The 23,404-nt window shown below is 36.8% G+C and overlaps 1 protein-coding gene across 3 annotated transcripts in view; it reads right to left on the bottom strand.

Annotated features, from left to right (window-relative positions):
• The window catches only part of MAGI2 (membrane associated guanylate kinase, WW and PDZ domain containing 2), a gene marked incomplete at its 3' end in the record, with an annotated part of 758,986 nt that overhangs the window by 155,064 nt on the left and 580,518 nt on the right, over positions 1–23,404 (bottom strand). For 2 of the 3 annotated variants that reach the window (XM_084287031.1, XM_084287030.1), the window contains exons 7-9: positions 11,140–11,197; positions 3,452–3,573; positions 1,814–1,996 (exon numbers count right to left, since the gene is read on the bottom strand). In XM_084287031.1, coding sequence (XP_084143157.1) covers positions 1,814–1,996; positions 3,452–3,573; positions 11,140–11,197 — 363 coding nt within the window. Of the gene's footprint in view, positions 1–1,813; positions 1,997–2,693; positions 2,823–3,451; positions 3,574–11,139; positions 11,198–23,404 lie in introns of all 3 variants that reach the window. The other variant, XM_084287029.1, reaches the window with a different exon arrangement.

Here is a 23,404-nt window from a genome sequence, read left to right on the forward strand (position 1 = left end):
AAAGGACTTTCTTTTTTTCTATGTCTCCATCACAATCTGTAATTGCAGTAATCAATATCAGTGACACCCATGATGAATTTCAACATCAAAATTTAAATAAGTTGTAAGGGCACTCTCTTTTCTAGAGTAAAGAAATCCATATGAACAAGTTCCCCCATAACTAGCCCACACTTCAGATAGTTTTAGAAATAGTTGTATTTGAGTGCTGGATTTGAGAATGCTAAACCATGAAAAACGGAAAAAATCTCTCATGCATCATATTAGGTAATATGAAAATATTGGGAAATATGAAGTTCATGTTACTAAAATCTCCTGAACTTCAGGAAGTCTGTTATATTATTTATTCATTTGTCAGCTACCGTAATTTTGCCCTAGGCAACAAAGTTGCATTTTAAAGTTAAAATAGCAAGAAACATTGAGAATTAAATAGCTGATAGCCTTTTATTTTATTTCCTTTTTTTTTTTTTCTAAAAAAAAAATCTATGTTCTAATTCTTTTTGACTTTTTAAAATATAAATTATTTATTAATCTATTTGGCATTAGAAACATCATGCCAACTGTAGTATAAGACTTTGGACAAATTATAGAGTTTTAAAAATAATACTTTTCACAACCTTCACACTTCCTACTTGCAAAGTCCTGGAGATTCCTACAGAATGAGCTAACGTTAAGGTTTTATTTCAACATACGACAGTCTGGATCATTCCTCTGCAGCAACAGAAGAAAGAATAAAAGGAAATTTCCAGAAGAATCACTGGAGACTTTTCCACCAATATCATTTATGTTTGTTTGTGTTTACATATTTGCTCCCTGCACATGAGAAAAGAATCCTTCTCTGCTGCTTTGCTCCATCCACAGTGATCTGTCTTGGACTAGGAAATGCTCTGCATCTTCACAGTGACTCTAGCCACCATGAACTGGGTTTTCTGCAGAGATAACATAAATACCAAACCAATATTTCTTCTATATTGACTTGGTGAGAAATGGAAGGAAAATTAGGTATATGCCCTGGGACCAATGAACAATCTGGGGAACAAGGACTGCTGGGCAGAGGTGGTGCGCAGTGATGGGGCTGTATGGACACAGGATGTCAGTCACCTGTAATCATTTGTAGCAGTGAAATCCAAGTCAGATATGAACATGAAAAATCTTCACCATAGAAGTGGTTAAGTATCAGGACAAGAGGTCACATAGGCTGTAAATCCTACATCATTTTCTAAACTTTCAGCAGTGATCCCGTATCTTTAGATCTCTTCACAAGCAGTTTCGTTTATTTTGTTCATTTTCACAGATTCCTTATTAGTAGTCCACAGATGCCTATGTCTCCATATGTCACACTGAAAACCCTTGTTTTGTTGTTCTAAAGAAAACAAAGTTTGATCAGACTTGACTTGTTTTGCAAAACTATCTTTTCTAAAGGTAGAAATTTTCCCTTAGTAGTCTGTGCTCTTTCTGCCTGTCTCTTTTTCTCTCCATTCACAATTTCCCCTTGAATAAACAGCCTATAAACTAATGAACATCACAGATAATTTCTACATATTAGAATGAGACCTTTTCTCAGTCCATTTTCATGTAGAAAAAATTGAGATATATATTTTTTTCCTTAAAATACTGAAGAATTAGAAAAATCAGCTACTTGATGATGTTAGACAGGTATGAGGAATTCCTATCTAAGAGGTTTATCTTTCTTTGTTGTAAGATAAGGCATTTAAGTAGAAATTGATATGGAAAAATATATACATTTATGGAGAGAGTTCGGAAATCTATGGCTCATTCTACTTATATGAAAGAACAGAGGAATCATTTTAATTACCTGTTTCCATTTTCCCATCTTGTGCTGCAGGCCCATCAGGAATTACACTCTTCACCTGAAGAAACTCATCTGGCTCATCCCCACCAATGATGGTAAATCCAAAACCCATGTTGCTTTTCTTAAGAGTTGTGCTGAGGAAAGTCCCCTTCAGCTGTGATGCATCACGGGTGAAGAGTGGTTTTTCTACATCAGTCAACACAAACAAGAAAGACAAAAGTTCTGATCTAGTACAACACAGCAGGGACAGCAGATAACAGTATCAGCTGGCTGTAGGTGACAGTGTATGAAAACAGAGGAAATAAAGAGTGCAGGCATTCCAGGAAAATATATATATATATTAGTGAGTTTTTATTTTAATACAAAGCTTAAAAAGGGTTTTTATCTATGGCAGAGCTGCCATAAGTAAGGAGTTATAAATATTCTTTCATATTGGAAATACATTTAGAAGTGGATATTGTGTAGCTAAAATAATTACAACAATAAAAATGATATGTGAGGTAATCTTAAAACCTCTTTCCTAACACATAAATTCAGCTTTGTCTACAAAGTAACACATTCTGCACAACTTCCCTCCCACCCACAATAAGAGAAATATCCCCTGTATATGCCGTGCCATGTGTTAAAAAGCCGGTGCTAAGTATTAGATATCTTTCCTCTCCAAGCATGTGGGATTCCATGCCTCATCTGGCTGCTGTGATGGTGGTGCTACCTTCACGTCCCCTTGCTGAGTGCCCCGGTGTATAGTGTGGGTTGCCAGGGGCTCCCAGTGCCTCGTTCCCATGCTTCACTTTGTGAGGAAGGGTAGGAGGAAGGTGCAAAGGTGGTGTCTTCCACTTATCTTGCTAGGTTGGCAGTGGTCCGTGGGGACGGTGGGACGTACCGTACAGCCTGCACGTCCCGGTGGGGCCGCGCTGGCACTGGGACAGATCGTTCACACTGCGGGACCGCTGCAGAGCAGGGTGCGGGTGGGCGAGTTTGGGCCTAGGTAGGGTTGATGAAGAGCTGTCTACTGTCACAAAGAAGAAGAAGCCTCATTCTCTGGCTGTAGCCTTATGTTTAAGTTTATTCGTCTCTACCAGTACTGTCTGCTGCTTACACAGCTCATTGTAAGCACATTAATTTTCACATTACCAAGAGGCTGTATTCTTGTAAACTCCTATAACACAGTGCCTGAGGCTTTTAACTTAATTGATGCTTTCTAGATGAGCTAGCTTAGAAACATACCAAACATCAATTAGCGGTAATTTAAAGAAAGTACAATTAATTATTTCAGTGTTGCCAACCTTGGGTGCTCAAGAGAGAGTCACACATTCCTGAGAATAGAAGTTATGAGTTTATTTAGAAAATTACTTTGGGGTTCTTATTGTGCTTTCTGTTTCTCAGCCTTTAGGAAACACTAGGGTCCACTTGTCACTTTTCTCTGCAACTCTGGAGGTTAGAGATTTTTTATGTGGCTCCTGAGTCCCACAACTCCAGGAGATTGAACTTTTAGAGGAGAAAAAAGCTAGGAGGTAGGTGATAACATTGTGAGGATTGGCAACACTATTATGTCCATCAGACTAGGACCAAATTATTGTCATATAAGCAGGAGAGCAGGATTTTTCATCTTAACTAAGATAGGCTGACATGGTACTGTACCTCGGAAACCTTGGGCCTGCATAGGCTTTGTTCCAAGTTCTGCGTTGGGCATGTTATGCTGCTGTAGCTTCCTTTTTGCTTCTAGGACAGGGTTTTCAAATTGTGTTCTTCTATTTATGTGGCTGGAAAAAATTTGGTTTTGATTAAAAATTGGGTTCAGTTGGGGAAAATTACTATTTTCACAGTAGGATGTTGTATGTGACTTAGGTGCGTGTGGTTAGATAGCGAAACAGTCATGAAACCCCAATGGGCCTGAGCATGTCCCTTATACTCCATATAATTTTGGTGGGGATAAGAAATGTACCATCTATGAGCATCACATAATGAACAGCACTGGAGAAAGCCCTATCATTTCAATATGTTGAACTCTGCTACAGGCAAATGGTTTTGATATATAGACTGCATATTAAATTGCAGTACCGCTGAAGCATGCTACAACAACAGTTTTTCATGTCTTCAGTACAAACATTGTTCTGTGCATGATTCAAAGGGACTGAACCATTTTTTTTTTCAGCATTATTGATTAGCTGCAAATGAAATTACTTAATCACTTACAGAAAATGTAAAGCCTGACACAGGCTTTTAATGAGTGTTTTAATGATCACTGCTTAAAAAGGAAATGTATGTAGCACAGGAAAGTGACTGAAAATGAATTCTGTTTAATTCGATGTTATATATCTGTTAAGCTGTACAGAAAAATGGGATGTTGTAGAAACTAAGTCAAATGGTAGATTAAAACTATACATATAAATAATGAACTATAAGAGAAGTTAATGCTGTAGACTTTTTTTCTTGATATATTACGTTTCCTATAGCTGGTCAATTAGTACATATCTGTCATTACACCACTAATTTTCTGCATTTTGTTTAGAAATACTATCCTAACTACTTACCCATATCATACCTTAGATTTCAATTATTTAATTTAAACCATACATTTTACCAATCAACAAGTAATCCTACAATCCCTTGACATTTTTCTCACTTTTTTTGAAGAAGGCAAAACTATTTAGTAGGTGGCACTGAACAACTCCACCAGATGTGTTCGTGACAGTATCAGTTGAGAAAAAGGGTTTTATGCTGCAAATGTTGTCCCAGGGAAATAAATACATATAGATATATGTATTTATTTATATATTAGAAATATATACGTATAAATACATATAAATTACATAAAAAAGGTAAGTTCTCAAACATATCTCTCCTTATTTGTTCTTACTGAGTTACTCTGTATTGAGTTTTTTGAAAATTCAATCCTGATCCTGGGCTTTAAGCATTGGAAAGGTGACCTGGGAACTTTTGAAACTCTAAGATTCTAAAAGGGGTTGAATTCCTTCTATTTATATTGAAACAACCTTTTATGCCCAAACATTAAGCACTTTTCCCTCAGGATTCAGATCCTAACACTGCTTCAAACAAAATAAGTAGAATTGCCATTAAGAAGGAGTTGAGGGAAAGCAGTAAGTCCTATGACAATGTAATACACTTGGAAAACAAGGATTCCTGCAATGAAAAGATTTTCAGTCATGTAAAAGTATATTTGATTTAATGACAGGAAAGATATGTGATAAAATCTGGAGTTGCTATTTTGCTAACATGGCTATCTCTCATTCAAGGGGTTGCTAACTCACTCTCCTTTACTCTAAAGTTTTGATTAATAGCTTTATAAATTTTATTCTATGCTGCAGAAAGAGAAGATTCCTTTTGTTTCTTTCCTTCTTCAGACTGGCTGTTTAATATCGCAGGTTTTGCTTTCCTAGGCTTTAAACCATGCTGTAATTGTCAGGGTCTTCATTGCTTTTGTCTATTGCAAACCTAGAAATGTATGTTGGAAGGGAGAGAAACTTCATCAGTTGGAAATGGAGGAAGACAAGACTTTCATGCATTAAACGATCATAGGGTAATTATGAACTACTGATACAAGCCTGAAAAAGGTAGTAATCATGGTACTACCTATCATGTGATGTATTCCTGTACTGTAAAGGAAGTACTTTTTTTTTTTTTTTTTTTTTTTGCCATTAAAAAGGAACATGTGAAACGTCATACGAAATACTAGATAAAGTTCTGATCACCCAATAAAATGAAATGAATCCACAGCAAAGGTTTTACATGAAGACCAGTGAACGAGAGTATCCCATGATAAAGCACCAAAGGATTTTTGATTTTTTATTCAAGTGGAATGAATGCTGATATATTATTGCATTCTATGAAAATATTTGGAAGTAAATAGTGGAATATATTAAATGTGTCAGGATTTCAGTCTTGAAATCTGTAGGCTTCTTACAAGCAGAAGTGTGAAATTATGAAACAGCTTCAAATAGAAGATATGGGGTAAAATGTCTAGCTTGTTTTATGATGGCATTTGATAACATTGAAAACAGGCTTGCTACATAGTATGTTGAGTTAGTTGCCAAAACAAAGGGATCAAGCACTATTTTAGAGGATCTAAAGTTTTCTACCCCAGTTCTCAGCCGTCCTTCCCCAACAGCATGGGTATCCCTGCTCTTCTGGGCATGGGTATCTGCTGTGCTTCCAGAAGAGCATGGGTATCCCATAGCTTTTGTCCAATATAATGCAGACATAATGGCTATTTCAGATCACACTATACACATGCATTTAGGACCTTGGAATATTCTTAGTGCCTTGCTGTAACTGCAGGACACATCTCACTGCCCTACATTACAACTTACATGCAGTTCTGTGATTAAAAAAAGAGGGATTTTAGCCAATATAGGATGTGGCCATGGCTCATGGAACATCCTGTGGTACTGACATGACAGCTAGAATCTCTTATCAGCTCCTTTTCAGCAGTTTCTAGTTGCAGTTTAAGTTGCAGTATAGTTTATTTAGACAGAAATATCTTCACTAATGGCTATCTTGAAAGTGACCTTTTTGTCCTAACATATCAGACAGGAAGATGAACAGAGATATGAGGCACCTCAGGGTGTTGATGCAATCTTAATAATTCTTAGTTCCAATTGATTCCTCTATTTTGACTCTTCTGTAGTAGTGCCAGTTCAAAAGCACAATGTGAATATTCCAACAAATTCATACAACTACATTAAATATTAAGTCCAAAAGGAGTTAGAGAAAAGAAAATTATATAGAAAATTGGTCCTTTTTATCAGTCAGTTACGCTGGATTTATGCTCCTAGACCAATGAGACAAGAAGCACCTCCCTATCATGCAATTTTAAGCGCTCTACAGCTCCATGGCTAAAACAGAAAAATTGCTACTGATGAGTTTAGCTGAGAATGAAGTTATTAAGCTAAGTAGTTCCCTTGAAAGGACATTCTAGCCTTTCATCTAGCTACTTCAGCTGCATACAAAATAAGTATTACTAACCTAGGCCTTAATAAGACAATCTAAATGTCAGTTTTAGAGATGGTTACAAATAAGTGCTTTGGTGTTCGAAATAGATTTTAGATGTGATCCAAAAGATGTATAACTCATTACCCACGGTATGTAATTCAGTGAGCATTTCTTTCTTCACTTGAAAATTTTCTAAATACCTAAAGTTTCTCTTCTGATGTTGTCTAGTGCTCTTCTTACCTAAACATTCCATCTCCCATCTTCTCCTAACTGAGGTCCATAACAAAAACAGAGGGCTGCATGTGATCCCAGAGGTAGGCACTCCTGGAGCATATCTAATACATACCAGTGGGATAAGACCTCTCAGGAAATTGCGGATTTTTATTTTTTTTTAATAAGACAGATCTGGAGAAAACCGAGAAAGATGTTGCTATCTAAATGTTTTTGTTTTGTTTATTTTTATTTTTATTTTTTTTTTCCTACCATTACCATTTATTTATTTATTTATTTATTTTTACTCCTGCTTCCACTTTTCTTCTTTTTTTTTAATAAAATAAATATTAAAAATAAAAGACTAATCCAAAGATAAAAATGCAACTCACTTCTTTTAGTGCTGTAGCGACCATATAGAAGAATTGTGCTGCCTTTTGTTTGCTTTCTGGCCCCCAAATACTTGAATATCTCTCTGCAGAGAAGAAGGGGCAGTCAATGCTACTGACCCTTGTTAGCCCACAGTATGCTAGCTGGGGACAACGCCTAGGTGGTAGGATTTGGTTTGGGGCTGCATTTAGCTGCAAGGGTGAAATAGTGACAAGGAGCTATGGTCACCACAAAATATCACGTAAGATATAGGCACCATTATGCCAGCTCATCACTGAATGTGACCAGGTTAGTTTTTTGTTTGTTTGTTTGTTTGTTTGTTTGTTTTTGGTTTTTAATGATGGTGTTTCACATTAGATGTGCTTAAGACAATTGATATACTTTCTGTAGAAATTTACACGCTTTAATGTAGATTTAAGTATGCAGATTTTAGTTGATGGCCATGATATTCTCAGCCCTGCCACAATGGTAGCCCATCTAAGCGTATGCACCAGGAGGAGGATTCTAACCTATTCATTTTCTCAGCTAGTTTAATGTACAGTTGTTTATTAGTAGTTTGTGGCCTAAAATGCACCAAAGTAATTCTGAGGATCAGAATGCCTAAAAGACAGACATTCTGATGCATAATTTGTTACTCAGTCCTCTTTACATTCACAGTTTTTCAGTTATGAATATTTTATAACAAAAAAACCTCCTGAAAGAAGTTTTTCTATTTGAGCAGTAACAGGTGTTGTCAGAAATCATAAGTGAAGGAGGTATATTTTTCCAGAATAAATACATGTATGGACAATTTAGCTGTTCTATTAAGGAGGCCATGTCAGGAAATTGAACTTTGCATTGTAGTTAATCATCCTTAAAGGGGGAAATAATCTTTTGCCAATTAGAATGCCGAAAGACCCAATGCACTCTAATAACCACAATCTCTCTGTAGCCTTGCACAGCTAAGTGCTGCTAGTTTTTAGTTTATAAGTTAAGAGAAAATTGCATGAAAGTTAACCCACATATAGCAAACACTTCTCATTTGTGTCAAATGTCTACACCTTACAAATCAAGCTTGGATTCGCATAACAAGGCAAATGAAAAGTTTAATAATGTCTTGAACTTACATTCATGCTTGATTTATGAGAGGAAGTTATACCAGGGACCTTATTTTATAACAGAATTTGCAAATGTGGTGCAATAAGTCTTTTTTTTTAACTTTGATAGCCTTCAAGATTTTGTTTATTTGCTTGATTTTAGCTTCTTCTTTGGTCACAGGATACTGGAGATAAACATGTCTGACCCTTGTAAGGTGAAACTTAATCTCTTTACTGCATTGTTCTTCCTTACAAATTTCCCATGTGATACAATTTTTTCAGTGAGCAGAATACGAGCCGTTCTTTTGCTCACAGTTTTGAAAACCTGCGTATGAAGTTGGACTGGACTTGAATGTGTGAAAGTTCATAACCTAGCTTTCCATGATTTACCCACTTTTATGATATAATTAAGAGAGTTTATTGTTATCTGATTTTATCTAGCTAAAAATGAACTCATCTGTTGAATACTGGTAATAAAAAAGGTGTAACTGCCACTTTTTAGAATGAAAAATGGGAAGCAATTTTTGTTTCAAACTTACTGAGCTCAAACAGCAAATTAAAGTACAACTACATTTTACTGTCTATAAAACTCCTTATGAACTTAGAACTGCTGCAGTTTTAATGCCATCCTGTGAACATCCATTCCACTTCTAAAAACCTCTGAGACTACAGTAAGTTTGATATATTTTTTCACAAATCTTGTCAGTAGTAGGATGAACAAACTTGGCAGTAACAGCCTTGAAATATATAATCCCATAATAACATCTGGGCCAGGTGCCTTGCGTCTGTTTACCTGTGGATGGACATGAAATAGAGATGAACATTTGCTCCTTTTCTTGACTATGCAGGGGAAGTGTGAATCTCACCAAAGCCAAAATGCCTTGGGCTGCACTAACACCAAAGTGGGGCTCAGTAAGAGATTAATGCACAGAAGTTGCACAACACCTGTTACTCACCAAAATATACTGAAAACCACCGGGACAGAAGACACTTACTCACACCCAGCAGCTGCATAATTGTATTTGCAGAAATCTTCGGGGGGGATTAAGTACAAAGAGATACGTGAACTCCAACCCCTAACTACTCTGGGGCATCATAAAAGATCTCAGGCATAAAGAGAGTAATTTGATGGCGTTACTTAGGGAGTTCAAAAACTTACCTTTTGGTTGAGAGAAATAGGAATCTGAATTGACTAAGCTGGCTTGGGCTGAGCAGGAAAACAGATTGGGCTGCTGGCTTTTTCACCTGAGGGCACGGAACCATCCAGGGGGAAAAAGCAGCAGAGCGGATGCTATTGCATTCGGAGAATGTGACAGAAGGACTCAGTGGGGCAGTGGCCAGACACAGTTTCCGTTTGTTTGTTTGCTTTGAATGAGGGCTAGGGAAAGTGATTGGGCACTTACAAGCTGCTACTGTTATAACAGTGAAGAAAGTGTATCTTAGAGCTACATCTTCTAACCCTCCTGAAATAAGATTTTTTGTTGTTGCTTTGGTGATCTCTCTATCCAGCTCTACCCTGTGCTATTAATTGCTACATATTCTGAGGTCTGGAAAATCTGCAGCTCCATTATCTGACCAGAGTGGTCTTGCAAAGTGTTGGTATAGATTCAAGAGACCAAGAGAACAATGTGACACACAAACTAATATTTTCCATTTTGTATGAAATCTCTGGAGTAAATGTACTGCTTTGTGTTAGGATCTGAAACTGAGATTTTAGGTCAGGTACCATCCTCTGTAAAGATCTCTCTTCTTTAATAAAAGGAAGTAATAGATAGATCTTTCTCAATTCAAATAGTCTTTAAACGTGCTGTCTGCACAGAGATGGGGAGTGCCTTTTTCAATCCTCTGCTATATACTTTGTGTGGCCTTTGATAGGAGAGAAGAGTGGGAGTAAAACTGACCACTCTGAGAGGGTATCACAATTTGAATCTACATTCACTTTACATAAATCTGATTGACTGTGTTAAACTAAAAAGCATAGAAAATCATCTCTCTGATTTACCTATTTTATGCAGTAACTAGCTGGAACAGGTTCTACCTTACCTATCAGTCAAAAAAAAGCTTTCTACTGCCCTTTGCACAGAGCAGTAAGGATGGCTTTCTTTCCTGTTCCACAACTAAAATAAAATATGAGAAATGAAAGCAATGATTGTGCTGTGAAAAAAAAAAAATATATATTCTCTTATTTTCAGGTGCACTTTTAAGTACGGGATAAAACACAATATACACAGAATTTTACAATGCAGAATATAAATAACCTGTCTTCTGGTACAAACAGTGAAGATCTGATTTGCAGAAGAGAAGGACAACCCAGAAAGGGATCTTAGCTAAAATGATTATGCTTTGCTTTTATTCATTGACTAACAAGATCTGTACCTCACTGGATATCCAAACCTTACACAGACTATACAGCAATATTTCTTAAATGAATACAATCTTTTGTACAAGTATCAACTGGATTGTTACCATGAAATCACACCCTCGAGAAACAAAATGATTGAATGACTGAATCACTGATTTGAGACACACTGAATACATTTGGCCACATTAACTGTATTGATGACTGAGAATTCCTGGTATACCTTCATTTTAACATGTCAAGTAATTGTACCCATGTCTTGCCAACTAAGCACAGCAGAGGATGCTAGTATTAGGTTATGACATATTAACAGCAACTTAATATTGAACTTGGGAACTTACTCAACATAATAAGTGCCATAAATGGGATCATCAATTTTCTCCCAGCCATATGGAAGCTCTGAAAAACAAAGAGTTATCTGTCTCAGTAAATGAATTACAGAATGCTAAGATTTCTGATAGTGAAACAGTGGATCTTTGCTAGATGTTGAGGGAAATAACTGGATAGTGAATTCAGATAAAATCACCAAAGCAAATGCAAAATATTGAACACACTCCATGGTGGCCACAATTAGTATTAACTTGAAAACTGGCATGCAAACAAATATCTCAGTCTTGAGAACACCACATTTGATTGAACAACTTCACTGTTCCAACAGCTGTGCCAGCCAACAACAGTAGCATATCTTGTATGACATCACTGCTGGAGAAAGAGGGGGTATTCTGTTTTTTCAAATAGGTGTACACACAAAAACACTGCTTTGCTTTTTGAGCTCTTTTTTTTTTTTTTTTTCCACTGCTATGAATCCTAGAAAAATTGGTCTCAAACAAATGAAAAGAGTTTGCCTCCTGTCTCTTAATTATAGTAAGTATGTCTAAATGTTCCTGAGAGATTTGTCATATTTATCTTACTGTCATGGCAATTCCATGGCCTCCAAAGGCATGCTGCTGCAAAGCTTAGTTCTATATCTAGGACCTCACTGCACATAGAAGTATGCAGAAACACAAACTGAAATAAGATATTTTCAGCAACTTTCAGCTTTAGAAGTAATTGATTTTTACAGAAATAGAGAAGACACCTAAAACACTCAGATATTAACAATTAAAATATTAAATATGTTGATTTAATGAGCTTGAAAGTAAATCTGTATTAATGTACAAGCAAACATGCATAAGTGAATGTACATCCATAAACATATTTTATTATCACTCACAATGAGTACTTAAAATTATTACAATGCCAACAGAATTTCACATAGGATTTAAAAAGACGCATGTGACAAATATCTCACTCAACATGAACAGAATAAAAACCTCAGTGCCAGATAGAGGAAACATGCAAAAGGATAGACATTACCATCAGGCACAGGTATTGATATCTATGCAGTTAAGGACTGGCACAATATACATGGAATGGTACTGAGATTCTATAAATAAATTTGATTCTGGAATTCCTTATGTCAGTATTTCTTCCTTTGAATTATATCTCAGTTATACTTTTAAAGTCACTTTTTGGAGACTGTAAGAGTATGAAACAAGACAGACCAGACCTGATGTAACTCATACTGAGCATGGTCATAAAACTGGCCATAAAGAAGTGCTTCTGGATGACATATATATATATATATATTTTTTTTTTTTTTCCAGTGACAATGTGAATTGACAATTACTGATGTGCTGTAAAAAGCTAAATAAGAAAGTAAGGAACTCCACAAATTTGGAACATAAAGCTCAAGGACTTCCTTAACATTGATACTCATTTTTTTCTATTATGTTCAGAATATTGTTAGCACTGAAATCTTCACAAACCTGCACTCTGAACTGATTTCATTGGGGTTGCTTTGTTATAGTCACTTCATAGGAATAAATGCTGCATAAGTTATTTAAACAGGCAACAGTAACAGAACGGTTGAAGTAGGAAAGGACCTCTGGGGGTCGTCTGGTCCAACCCCTCTGCTGAAGGATGGGTCAGCTAAAGCAGGTTGCCCAGGTCAGTGTCCAGTCGGTTTTTGAATACATCCAAGGATGGACCCTCACCAACCTCTCTGGGCAACATCTTCAATTGTTTGATTACTCACAGAGTAAGTCTTTTCTTACATTTAAGCATGATTTACTGCATTTCAGTTTGTGCCCTTTGAATTTTATCATGTCACTGGACACCACTGAGAACTCTGGCTCTGTCCTCTTTGCACCCTCCTTTCAGGTGCTCATAGATATTGTTGAGATTCCCCTGAGCTTTCTCTTCTCCAGGCTGAATACTCAGAGCTCTCTCAACCTTTCCTCACAGGAGATGTGCTCCAGTCTCTTCATCATTTTCATGGCCCTTCGTTGGACTCTCTCTAGTACGTCCATGTCTCGTGTCGGGGAACTCAGAACCGGACACAGTACTCCCTCTGCAGTCTCATCAGTGCTGAGCAGAAAGGAGGGATCAGCTCTCTAGACCTGCTGGTGATGTTCTGCTGACTGCTGCCCAGGAGGCTGGTGGACTGCTTTTCTGCAAGGACACATTAGCTGGCTAGTGATCAAGTCACTGAGCATTAGAAAGTCTTGGTGTTCCTGTTTCCAGACCTGCCCAGAACTTCAGTAAAATCTGTAGGAAACTGCCTCTACACTGGTTCCCATAGAGTCCTGTACATCCTGGGACTAATCTGTGAGATGTAATTTGTAAATATTCAAAAAGAAAGCTGCTGATGCACAAATCTGTACTGCCCTTGTAGTAGGTTCTGTTCCTAGTACATTCCTCTTCACAATTTAATATGAAAAAAATGATGTTTTTACCAAATCCTATGACATGGAATAAATACAAAGTATTTGTTTAAATACTATAGGCACATTTTATTTTAATGTAATATTGCAAGGCTTTCTTCATCTAATTAACTTAATGTTGCTTTCATATCTGGCAATCAAAAATTACTTTCCTTTAGAGAAAAGTGCAGCAGGCACCAATAAATTCCATACATACTCAAAAATACACAAGCATGTACACTGACACACTCATACAAACGTATGCATACATCTCTTTCCCAAAGTGAGTTAATCGATGTGAGCTTTTTTCAACAATGAAACTAAAAATATAAAGATGTTTTGCAAAAACATCCTTGTAGATATTACATTTCTGTAAATATATACTTTAAAGTATACAGATGCAGAGGATATAATTTGTTTTACATATTCATGAAAATATGAAATAATTTGAGAATTTACTATCCTCAAATGGTCTATTGGTCTATTTTTCCCAAAAGTAATGATACATAACATCATAACAGTCAGTATGGACTGAAAGAACTATTGAGAATGCAAATGGCAAATCCCATTTTCTAGTGTAAAAGCCTGTAAAAATGTATTGAATTGGCGATATTACGGAGAACCCACTTTTAAATGCATGGGTGGAACCACTGATTATCTAACATCATAAAACAGTCATGGGTTCAGAAAAAAAAAGGAAATAAAAATACCTTGGTGTACCATGATAAACTCCATGTAAGGCTATGCTCAATTTTTTTTTTTTTTTCCTTTTGAGATGTATCCTGTAAGCTATGTTTAATTAAAATTCTGTGTAGACCAGTAAAATGAAATAGCTAGAACACAAACCCCAAGCCTTCTCCTGAAGTATTGCAGATAAGGTTAGTGGAGTTTGGTTTACTACAGGGCTTCTGCTGAAAGAATCTTCTGCTACATTTGCTTTCAGAAGCAGTGTGATAATTTTTCATGAGATTAAATAGTTCCATTTTTCACTGTTGAAAGATTACAGGACAGGAATACTTTAATGCTTCATCAAATAGGAAGCTAAGTGTTTGCCAAATTGGGGGTGAGGGCATTGCAGTTTCTATTTTTCAGATCACTGTGCCCAACGATGACCATTAGGAATGAGAGTGAACAGTAAACATTTATAAAAGAGAATTGTTATAAAACACTTGCGAAGGAGATTACTGTTGGCCATCATGATTTGAATTGGGAAGGAGGATGTAAATTATAGCTTTCTCTGATATTCATTTGATAGCACTAGCACAGAGTGTTCATGTATAATTTCTGCAGCCAACGGTTTCATGGTTACTATGTTATGTATGAAGTCTTCATTTTCATGAGCTTAACACTTCTGTCATTCATGTTTTTCAGTTCTATTGATTCCAGAATTTCTTTGTATAGTAAAGGTTGGAGTCGATGATCTTGAGCTCTCTTCCAACCTAGACAATTCTGTGATCCTATGATTTTTTTTTTTTTTTTTAAATCTTCAGTATCTGATATTGCATTCACAAATATCTCCTCATATTATCTGGTGGAGGTCTGGTTCAGGCACATTTGTAAAATCATCATTTAAAAATCAGTAATAGGTTGTGCTGCATTTGGCAATGCTGATACTACAAGTGGATGAAAAGGCATGTATGTATGCTTCAGATTTCACATTTCATAGTTCATCCTTTACTAGAGAAGAAGAATCTAGCTAGCACTACAGCAGTCATCCAAAAAAAGATCAAAAAGGCACAGCTGACACTCAGATACTTTGCTCAGTATGCATCTGGGCAGGCTTTTAAATGCAGAGTGAGCCACATTTCTAAAAGTTAAATGCCCAGTGATAACAAAGGTCCTTGCAAGAATGAAAGAAGGAAGGAAAGTAAGAAGGAAAAAAAGAGAGGAAAACTAATGTAAACTCAAGCAGGTCATTTTAATAATCAATGGCAGTGCCTCCTCATCACAGCCTGCTTATGCTAATTGTCCAGATGCTCTTATTCTGCCTTCTGAAAGCTGTTGTGTTTCACTATGATTTTTGATGGTGCCACTTAATCTTCTCTGGGGATGGAGGAAGGAATACATTTTGGATCTTGATGTGCCAAGATGAAAAAAAACACCAAACATATTAACCAAGATTAATTTTTCTGAAGTTTATGTGTTATTAACCACATTAGAGAGTCATAAAAACCTCTCAAGGTTTCAGAACAACAACCAGCATTATGTCACTACCCTACTGACAGGCTGGAAAGAAAGATGAGAGTATATTTCTTGAATCAGCTACAATCAAAATATTTGTACAGTAAAATGAGTTTAGCATGAGAGGTAAAACAAACAAACAAACAAACAAACAAACAAAAAAACTTACTGTTATTGAAAATCTTGTCATTAAGGATATGGAAACTGTCACAGTCAGCATGAGGTTGGGTCATCTGCATTTTAGCACCCATGCACAGGTCAGGAATCCTTTTCTAGCCTGAATTTGAGACTTTTCAGAAAAAATACTGTATCTTTCCACTCAACAGCCCCTTTTTCCCCTTTCTTTTGTTTTCTTTCTTCTTTGTTCTTTCTACCTCTTTTTTTTTTTTTTTTTTTTTTTTTTTTCCTTTTCAAGTCAGTTACCTCTTGCAGAGAGCATCAAATATATTGGGTTAGAAATTACAAAACACAGTGCAGCTCTGCACCCACTGCAGTTGCACAGTGTTCCAGTTTCCTGAAGAGAGAAAATCTTTCCAAATATGTATCTGCAAGTCTAAACCAGAGGTCCTCACTGCTTGGATTACACAAAATAATGTTATCTGCAACACCCTAAAGCACAGCACACAGATTACCAGGGAGCAGAATCTGCCCAGGACATGCTGTGCTGCTGCCTCACGAGCACAGGGCTGGATTAGCACCTGTCTACATACCCAGCTGATATGTGAAATAGTCACAGTAGTGCTGTTGTCCCTGAACACTTCTGTTGAGTTTGCCATAAGAAAACAGAAGATAAATTGCTCACTGAAAGTTGGTACTTAACCTACTATTCACAAACCCATGTGAATCCTGGTAGGCCACCTAGGTGCATAACATACGGGAACTCCAAAAACCAACCAATCACCAACAAAAAAACATTTATATGCTAGATGCTATAGTAAAATCTTTCATACTGCTTCAACAGGTTCCTCCACTTAGCCGTGTTTCAAGTGTCACTGGAAAATGCAATTGCTAAGATGGACTTCTCTATGCTAGTACACAAAGAAAAAGATATGAAGGAAAATAAATTAGATAAAAAAGTCAGAACTCTGTGTCTCAGTGAGAATAACAACAGACAGGATGCTCAACTGAATAGCAAGAACAAATTCACTCTTTATATAATGAAAGACCTGAAAAACTGAGGGAAATGTACCAACTCCAAGCCCTGCAATGTAAGCTCAATTGCAATTAAACTTGTGTTCGCCAAGTGCCATTCTCATACCAGCAAATTTCACAATGTCATCACTGTTTATGTTCAGCCTGTAATCACAAACCATTCATGTGCAATTTGTTCTCATGAGTAAAATGACGTTATGCATAAATTCTTCTTGCACAACGGAAACAAATGTCTAAGTAACATTCACATCTGATAAACGCATCTTCTCCCTTCTGTGCAGCTTATTGTGACATGCTACATCCCTAATTATGCAGAATGCAGACTACTAAATATTACTCTCAATTCAACAATATTTCCTCCCAGCATTGTTACCATGTGAAATATTGCCAACAGCGGGGATATTTTTAACATTAGCTGTAACTGATCCCTCTGACATGCAGACTTGCACAATGATTAAGATTTGCATTAATACAGAAAAAAAATAACAACTGAATTACTGAGTTGTACAATCAAAAAAGACTTCATAAAGGGTTTGTTAGTTATAAATTTAAAAAAAATAATAATTGAAAAGCAACTTAAAAATAATTAATAATTAAAAATAATTATTAATAATTATATGTTGAGAATTCAGCTAGGTTATTATTATGATTATTGTAAGCAGTCCCTGAGATGGCAAAGTATGAATATAAAACCCCATTCTCAAAAGTTTATTGGGCAATAGCTGAAGCTGGTCAGAGTACTGTATTGGGTTTACACAGCAAGGTTTTGGCAGTGGGGGTGCTTCAGGGATGGCCTCTGTGAGCAGAGCCCAGGAGCATCCCCAAGTTAGGTAGGTCCCAAAAGGACCCGATGCTGGCCAGAGGTAAGGCAAAAAGTAATGTTGGTTGGGCCCCTGTGAGAGCAGATTGAGAAAGAAAAAGCTGCTGTGTTGGGAGAGAGGAGTGAGAAAACGTAGAGAGAAACAAGGTGACACCAAAGTCAGTGAAGAAGGAGGGCAGGAGGTGCTGCAGGCACTGGAGCAGAAGGTACCCTGCAGCTGGTAGAGAGGCCAATGGTGAAGCAGATACTTATGCCATGGCCCATGGAAGACCATGGAAGAGCAAGTGGATGTGGCCTGAAGAATGCTGCATGCTCTGGAGATGCCATGCAGGAGCAGGCTCATGGCAGGACCTGTGGCCCATCCTTGCCATGAGAGAGGAGCCCACAGCAGAGATGGTGATCTGTCAGGTGCATTCCCCTGAGCTGCTTGAGAGGGGAGAAGGTAGATTAAAGTTGAGCCCAAGAAGAAGAGGTGGTTAGGGAAAAGTGTTTTAGTTTGTTCTTTGAGTTTGCTCTTCTCATTGCTCTTCTCTGTTGTTGACTGGTCATAAATTAAATGAATCTTCCACAAACTGAGCCTGTTTTTCTTATAACAGTAATTGGTAAGCAATCTCCCTGTCCTTACCTCAACCCACGAATTATTCCATTGTATTTTCTCTGCCTGTCCTCCTGAGGAGGGGGAGAGAGAGAGGACTTGGAGGCACCTTGTGCCCAGTTAAGGTCAACCCACCACAAGTACTTTCCATGGATCTTTTCAAGAGAAAGCTTAGAGTTTCTAATAAAAGATTCCATACTGCAAAATGCTGTTTTCAGTATATTTAGAAATAATAATTTAATGAAAGCAGAAACACTTACCGAAAGGTATTTATTATTAAAACTTCCATCAAATCTTTTATTTATTTATTTATTTTTCCTTTGCTCTCTGTCTTTACTCCTCTGTGCTGAATATTTGGTTTGCATCATAGGCTTTTTAGGGGGAGAGCTTAAAACAATTCCTTGTTGGTCTCAAAGTTGCCAATGAAGTGACTTGTGTCTTGCTAGGGAGTATAAGACCACTAGGAACATGGAAAAATCTCATGTTTTATCTACAAGTCCTTGACCAAGAAACTGGACGCGGTATTCCACAGCATAATTAAACAGTATATTCCTTAGCTTCCAAGAACAGTTGGGAATCATTTTCTCAATGTTATGTTACATTATCTTGTTTTTAATATAACAAATGAAGTAGATCTAAATGGAGTCATTGCCACCTTTAGCCTCACAGCTCCTAGCTCTAAACTAGCTAATTCAGGCACTACTAGGCATAAAGTCACTTCAGCATGAATCTTGGTGCAGAAAGGAAACCTGTCACAGATGCTCAGCACATGCCTCAGTGGCTACTCACATGTATGCTGACGAGCTGCAATGGCATTGCCAGTTGGTTCAAAGTACAGACATGTACATAAAAGAGACTGTCACAGGCACACTCATTTCACCAAGAGAAAAGGAGCCCCAAGTGCAATCAACTTCACACCATGTTATCAATTTGTATTCGTGAAGTTCAGCATATTGGCTCTACTCCATACACAACTGCAAAGTGAAAGATTCTACCTTTGAAACTGATTTGATTAACACAGCTTCTTTATGCTATATTCTTTAGACTTTGAGGAAAGCAGGCTGAAAATAAACATTCTTTTTGATCTCTTGGATGTTCAAATCTTTCAGCACTTGTACTTCATTACTGACTGTATCAATTCAGTCTTATTACAAAATAGTGTCTTCTGCCTAATAACTACTTGATCTAGAAACAGGCAATTTTACCTTGTTCCTGATTGATATTTAAAACAGTGACGCTAATTAAAATTCAATCAATTTAGAAAACATTTGATTCATGACTTCATTTGTCTCACTGGGTCTTGAAATTCTCAAGTAAATGTTTCAAAATAAAGCACACAACTTAATGTTTTCTCCTTCCTTCCTTCCTTCCTTCCTTCCTTCCTTCCTTCCTTCCTTCCTTCCTTCCTTCCTTCCTTCCTTCCTTCCTTCCTTCCTTCCTTCCTTCCTTCCTTCCTTCCTTCCTTCCTTCTTTCCTTCCTTCCTTCCTTCCGCTTTCTATTTTTCTATCTTTCCTTTTTTTCTTGGCTTGTTATTATGCCAAGTGGTTATTACCTGATTTTATATGAGGTAAGAGAAGCAAATAGATAGACATATTATAAAAAGAGATGGGAAAATATGACATCTATAGTGATAATAAAAAAAAACACACAACACAACTGAGTACTACTCTGTATGCTTACAATAAACTGATTATCTATCAGTGGTCCACGAATAGCAAGTTCTTCTGCTCAGACTGTAAAATCACATAGGTGTATCATTTGTGATGAGCCACAACAGCCTTGGAAGTATCCTATACTGGCCTTGGATGGAAATTAAATAAACCAGCACTCTGATTGAGTACAAGACATCTTACATTTTTATATTTTATGTCCAAGTGGCCAATGAAGTTGCATACGATCAAATAGCATCAATAGTCTGCAAGGTACTTCCTACATGATCTGTTTCCATGACTACCATGATTTTAATAATATATTTTCAGAGTTTTGAACAGTAGCTGATGGATGTAATACAGATTTCTTAGTTGTTTAAATAGGATTTGATTAAACAGATAAATCAATACAATTGATGAGAGATATCATGGAAAATCCAGGTTAACACCGGAGAAGCTGATGCAGCAATTTGTGACTTATACTAGTGAAATAAGATTAGAATCTGTTTTGTCTCCTCATTGGTTTCATTGCCTTGTCTAGGGTGAGAACTTTAAAAGTCCCACCTATTATTACTTTTTGCTTTGTTGCACAATAGATAAAAATCTGCTTTAGTTGCATATGTTCTTGTCATAACTTATTCATCACTATGCATTAGTTATATTTATGAGGACACTCATATTGAGTCACTCTGTACTTTAAACATAATGTTAAAAAATCCTTTGGCATTTGAATGACAAGGAAATATGTATGAATTCAGAAGCTATTTTTCTTTGTTTGAATTGTAATACCATCTGCCAAAACTCTCTCTCAGAATGCTTCTGTGACAGCATCAGAAAGAAACTTTGCTTGAAAAACCAGCATGTGCTCTTTTGTTAATCTAGCAGAGACACATTTTGTTTGCATTCATAGGGGCACTTTGCAAATGTAGTGTCCAATTAATATACTAATTTGTGACAATGACAAAACAATCAAATCTCTAAGTCACTTTTTCTTTAGGAATTTTAAGCGTGTGGGATAATTAATAAGACAGTTAAAATCTACCCAAGTTTTCTTCATGCTGTAATGTTCAGTATTGTTGGCATGTAGCTAACATGTAAAAAGAAAGAAAAAAAAAGAAAAAAAAAAAAAAAGCAGGCAAAGTAGTACTTCCATGTTCACAGTTTAATTCATTATTTTTTACTTTTATGTTCTGCAGTGTCATGAAAAGCGGCAACACTTACATTCTCCACACCCTCTCTCCTTTCGCTTCTCATGTAAAACCTGCATAAGGGAAGAGTAGTAACCCAAAGATTGGCTGGAGATGGACATAGGACAGAGAGATGGATTAAAACACTAAGGCGACTGTGGTTCTTTGGTGTGTCTAGTTTATCATTAAGCATCTCCAAAACTCTTCAGATTCTTTTCCCAAAGAAAAGAGCGTCTTGTTTTTCTCGAGAAAACCCAAGACTCTTTCAAAAACAAGCTGTGATCTTTTTCTGATTCTCCCTAAACCTTGCAGTTTGTTTAGTAAATAATTTGTTCCTCTCTCTACCTTGTTCTTGAGCATCCTTCCTTCTATCCCACACCGACGACACAACCCCCATGAATTCTGCTGTGCAGGAGCAGCTCCACCGCATTGAAACCCAAATCTTTCTTATTCTGAGGATGTCTGAGGGCAATAAATCTATAAACTCAACCAAAAGACTGCTGTGCCTATTTCAGGAGAAACATCTCTACAACCGTTAATTGAAGATGTGCCTGCTTGCTCACTTTGTCATTCATGTGGAGCAGTAGCCTATTTGCACAAGTGAGGGAAATGATACATCTTATTTTCACCAGTGTGCCATACATAATTTTGGGATCAACAGCTGATCTAATTGATTTATTCCAATGGAGAATAACCTTTTTCTCAGTGTATGCCCTTGCTTTATCCCATCTGGTAGTTTTGATTTCCATGGAGGTATTATTTTATTTAATTACATTATTTATTTTTAATTGATTTTGTACTTAATGGTTGAAAACACGTTTCCAAGTTGAATCTGTCTCAGCTCAGTGGCATAATAAACAAATCTTCAATTTCACCTCTTTAGTCTTCTAATTTCTGCTCTTTACTGTTCTCTGGTCTGTTCAAATATCAGGGTGCCTCCAAGTTCTCAAAAAAGAGACCTTCAGCACTGCATCACCTACACCTACACAAATGATGTGCAGTCTACCACAAAACTGGAACAGAATAGACCCTAGAGGACCCAACAGGACCACCAAATATGAAGACTGAACAGGTCTCAGTATTATGTTTTAGCCCAGCTTTGCCTGAGTCTATTTTATACTTTCTAATTCATTTGTGAGCCAGCTTAGAAGTAATCAGATGCAGCCATACAAAACCTTGCCTTTTTACAGACTGACCTAGCTGATTTTTTTTTTTTTTTTTTTTGAGAATTTCTCCTTTGGGCACCTGTGAACAATTCAGTCTGAGTGCTTACGCTGGGTTACCTCAACACCAGCACACCTTGTTTGGAAGGTTCACTAAGAAGGGCAGCTGCATGATCTTCCTGACCATCTACAAGCAGAACTCAGAGGATGAGATTTTTGGGACTTTTCTGGACAGGTGTAGAGACTACAGTTATTATCTTAAAGAGCTGGAAGAGACTTGATCTTATGTCTCTGTGGATAGGATCCTCTGACACTGAAACTATAATGCTCGCTATGCACTTCAGTAAAAGGTAATGTTAGGGTCCTGATCCATAACTTTCGTATGTAGCAGCATGGGCTAATTTCAGTTATTAATTTATCATATGTTCACTCTTTCCATTAATCAATAATTAGTTATGTTTTTCCTCAGTGAATTTTAATTATTTTGAAAAAAATGTTATATGCCTATAGAATATGTATGCCCAGTTCCTAGGTTTGCCTTTTGTGCTGAGCTACAGTCAGAATTTGTGGATTTAAACTAGTCTATTTTATTCTTTGAGATGTAATTAGGTGTTTGCATTTCACAGACTTGGTTCACATCTGGTTCACTGGTCTGTTCTCAGAGAAAAAGATTATTTCTGTACCATGGGAAAAAATAAGCCTCCCATCTTTTGTAAAAAGTCCTACAAATGCAGGGAATTGCATGCTACATGCATTTTAGGTGCATATTTTTCTCTGCTCCACTGACAAAGTCGGTTGTGAAACTGCCATGTTTGTAAAACAGTTGGCACTGAGCAATTGCAGCACCTGTGGCAGAGGCGGCCTCTGCCAGCCTTTTAGTGCACAGTAAAATGATAAAAATGTATTAGTTTTCCACTTTGCAGTTGCAGTCCTAATTACACAATGCAGCTGGTGCTGCAGGAAAATCCATGCTGTTTAACAGCAAAGAAATTTAAGTGGAAGGAGTAAAGATGATTTTGCTTTGAAACTGTCTCTTTTTTCTCCGTAATCTCTCTCTTTTTTTTTTTTTTTTCTTTTTTTCTATTTTTTTCCTCCTACTGTTTCAAGAGTCGAT

The sequence above is a fragment of the Netta rufina genome, assembly GCF_964035555.1.
Source record: "Netta rufina genome assembly, chromosome: 1".
Taxonomy (NCBI): domain Eukaryota; kingdom Metazoa; phylum Chordata; class Aves; order Anseriformes; family Anatidae; genus Netta; species Netta rufina.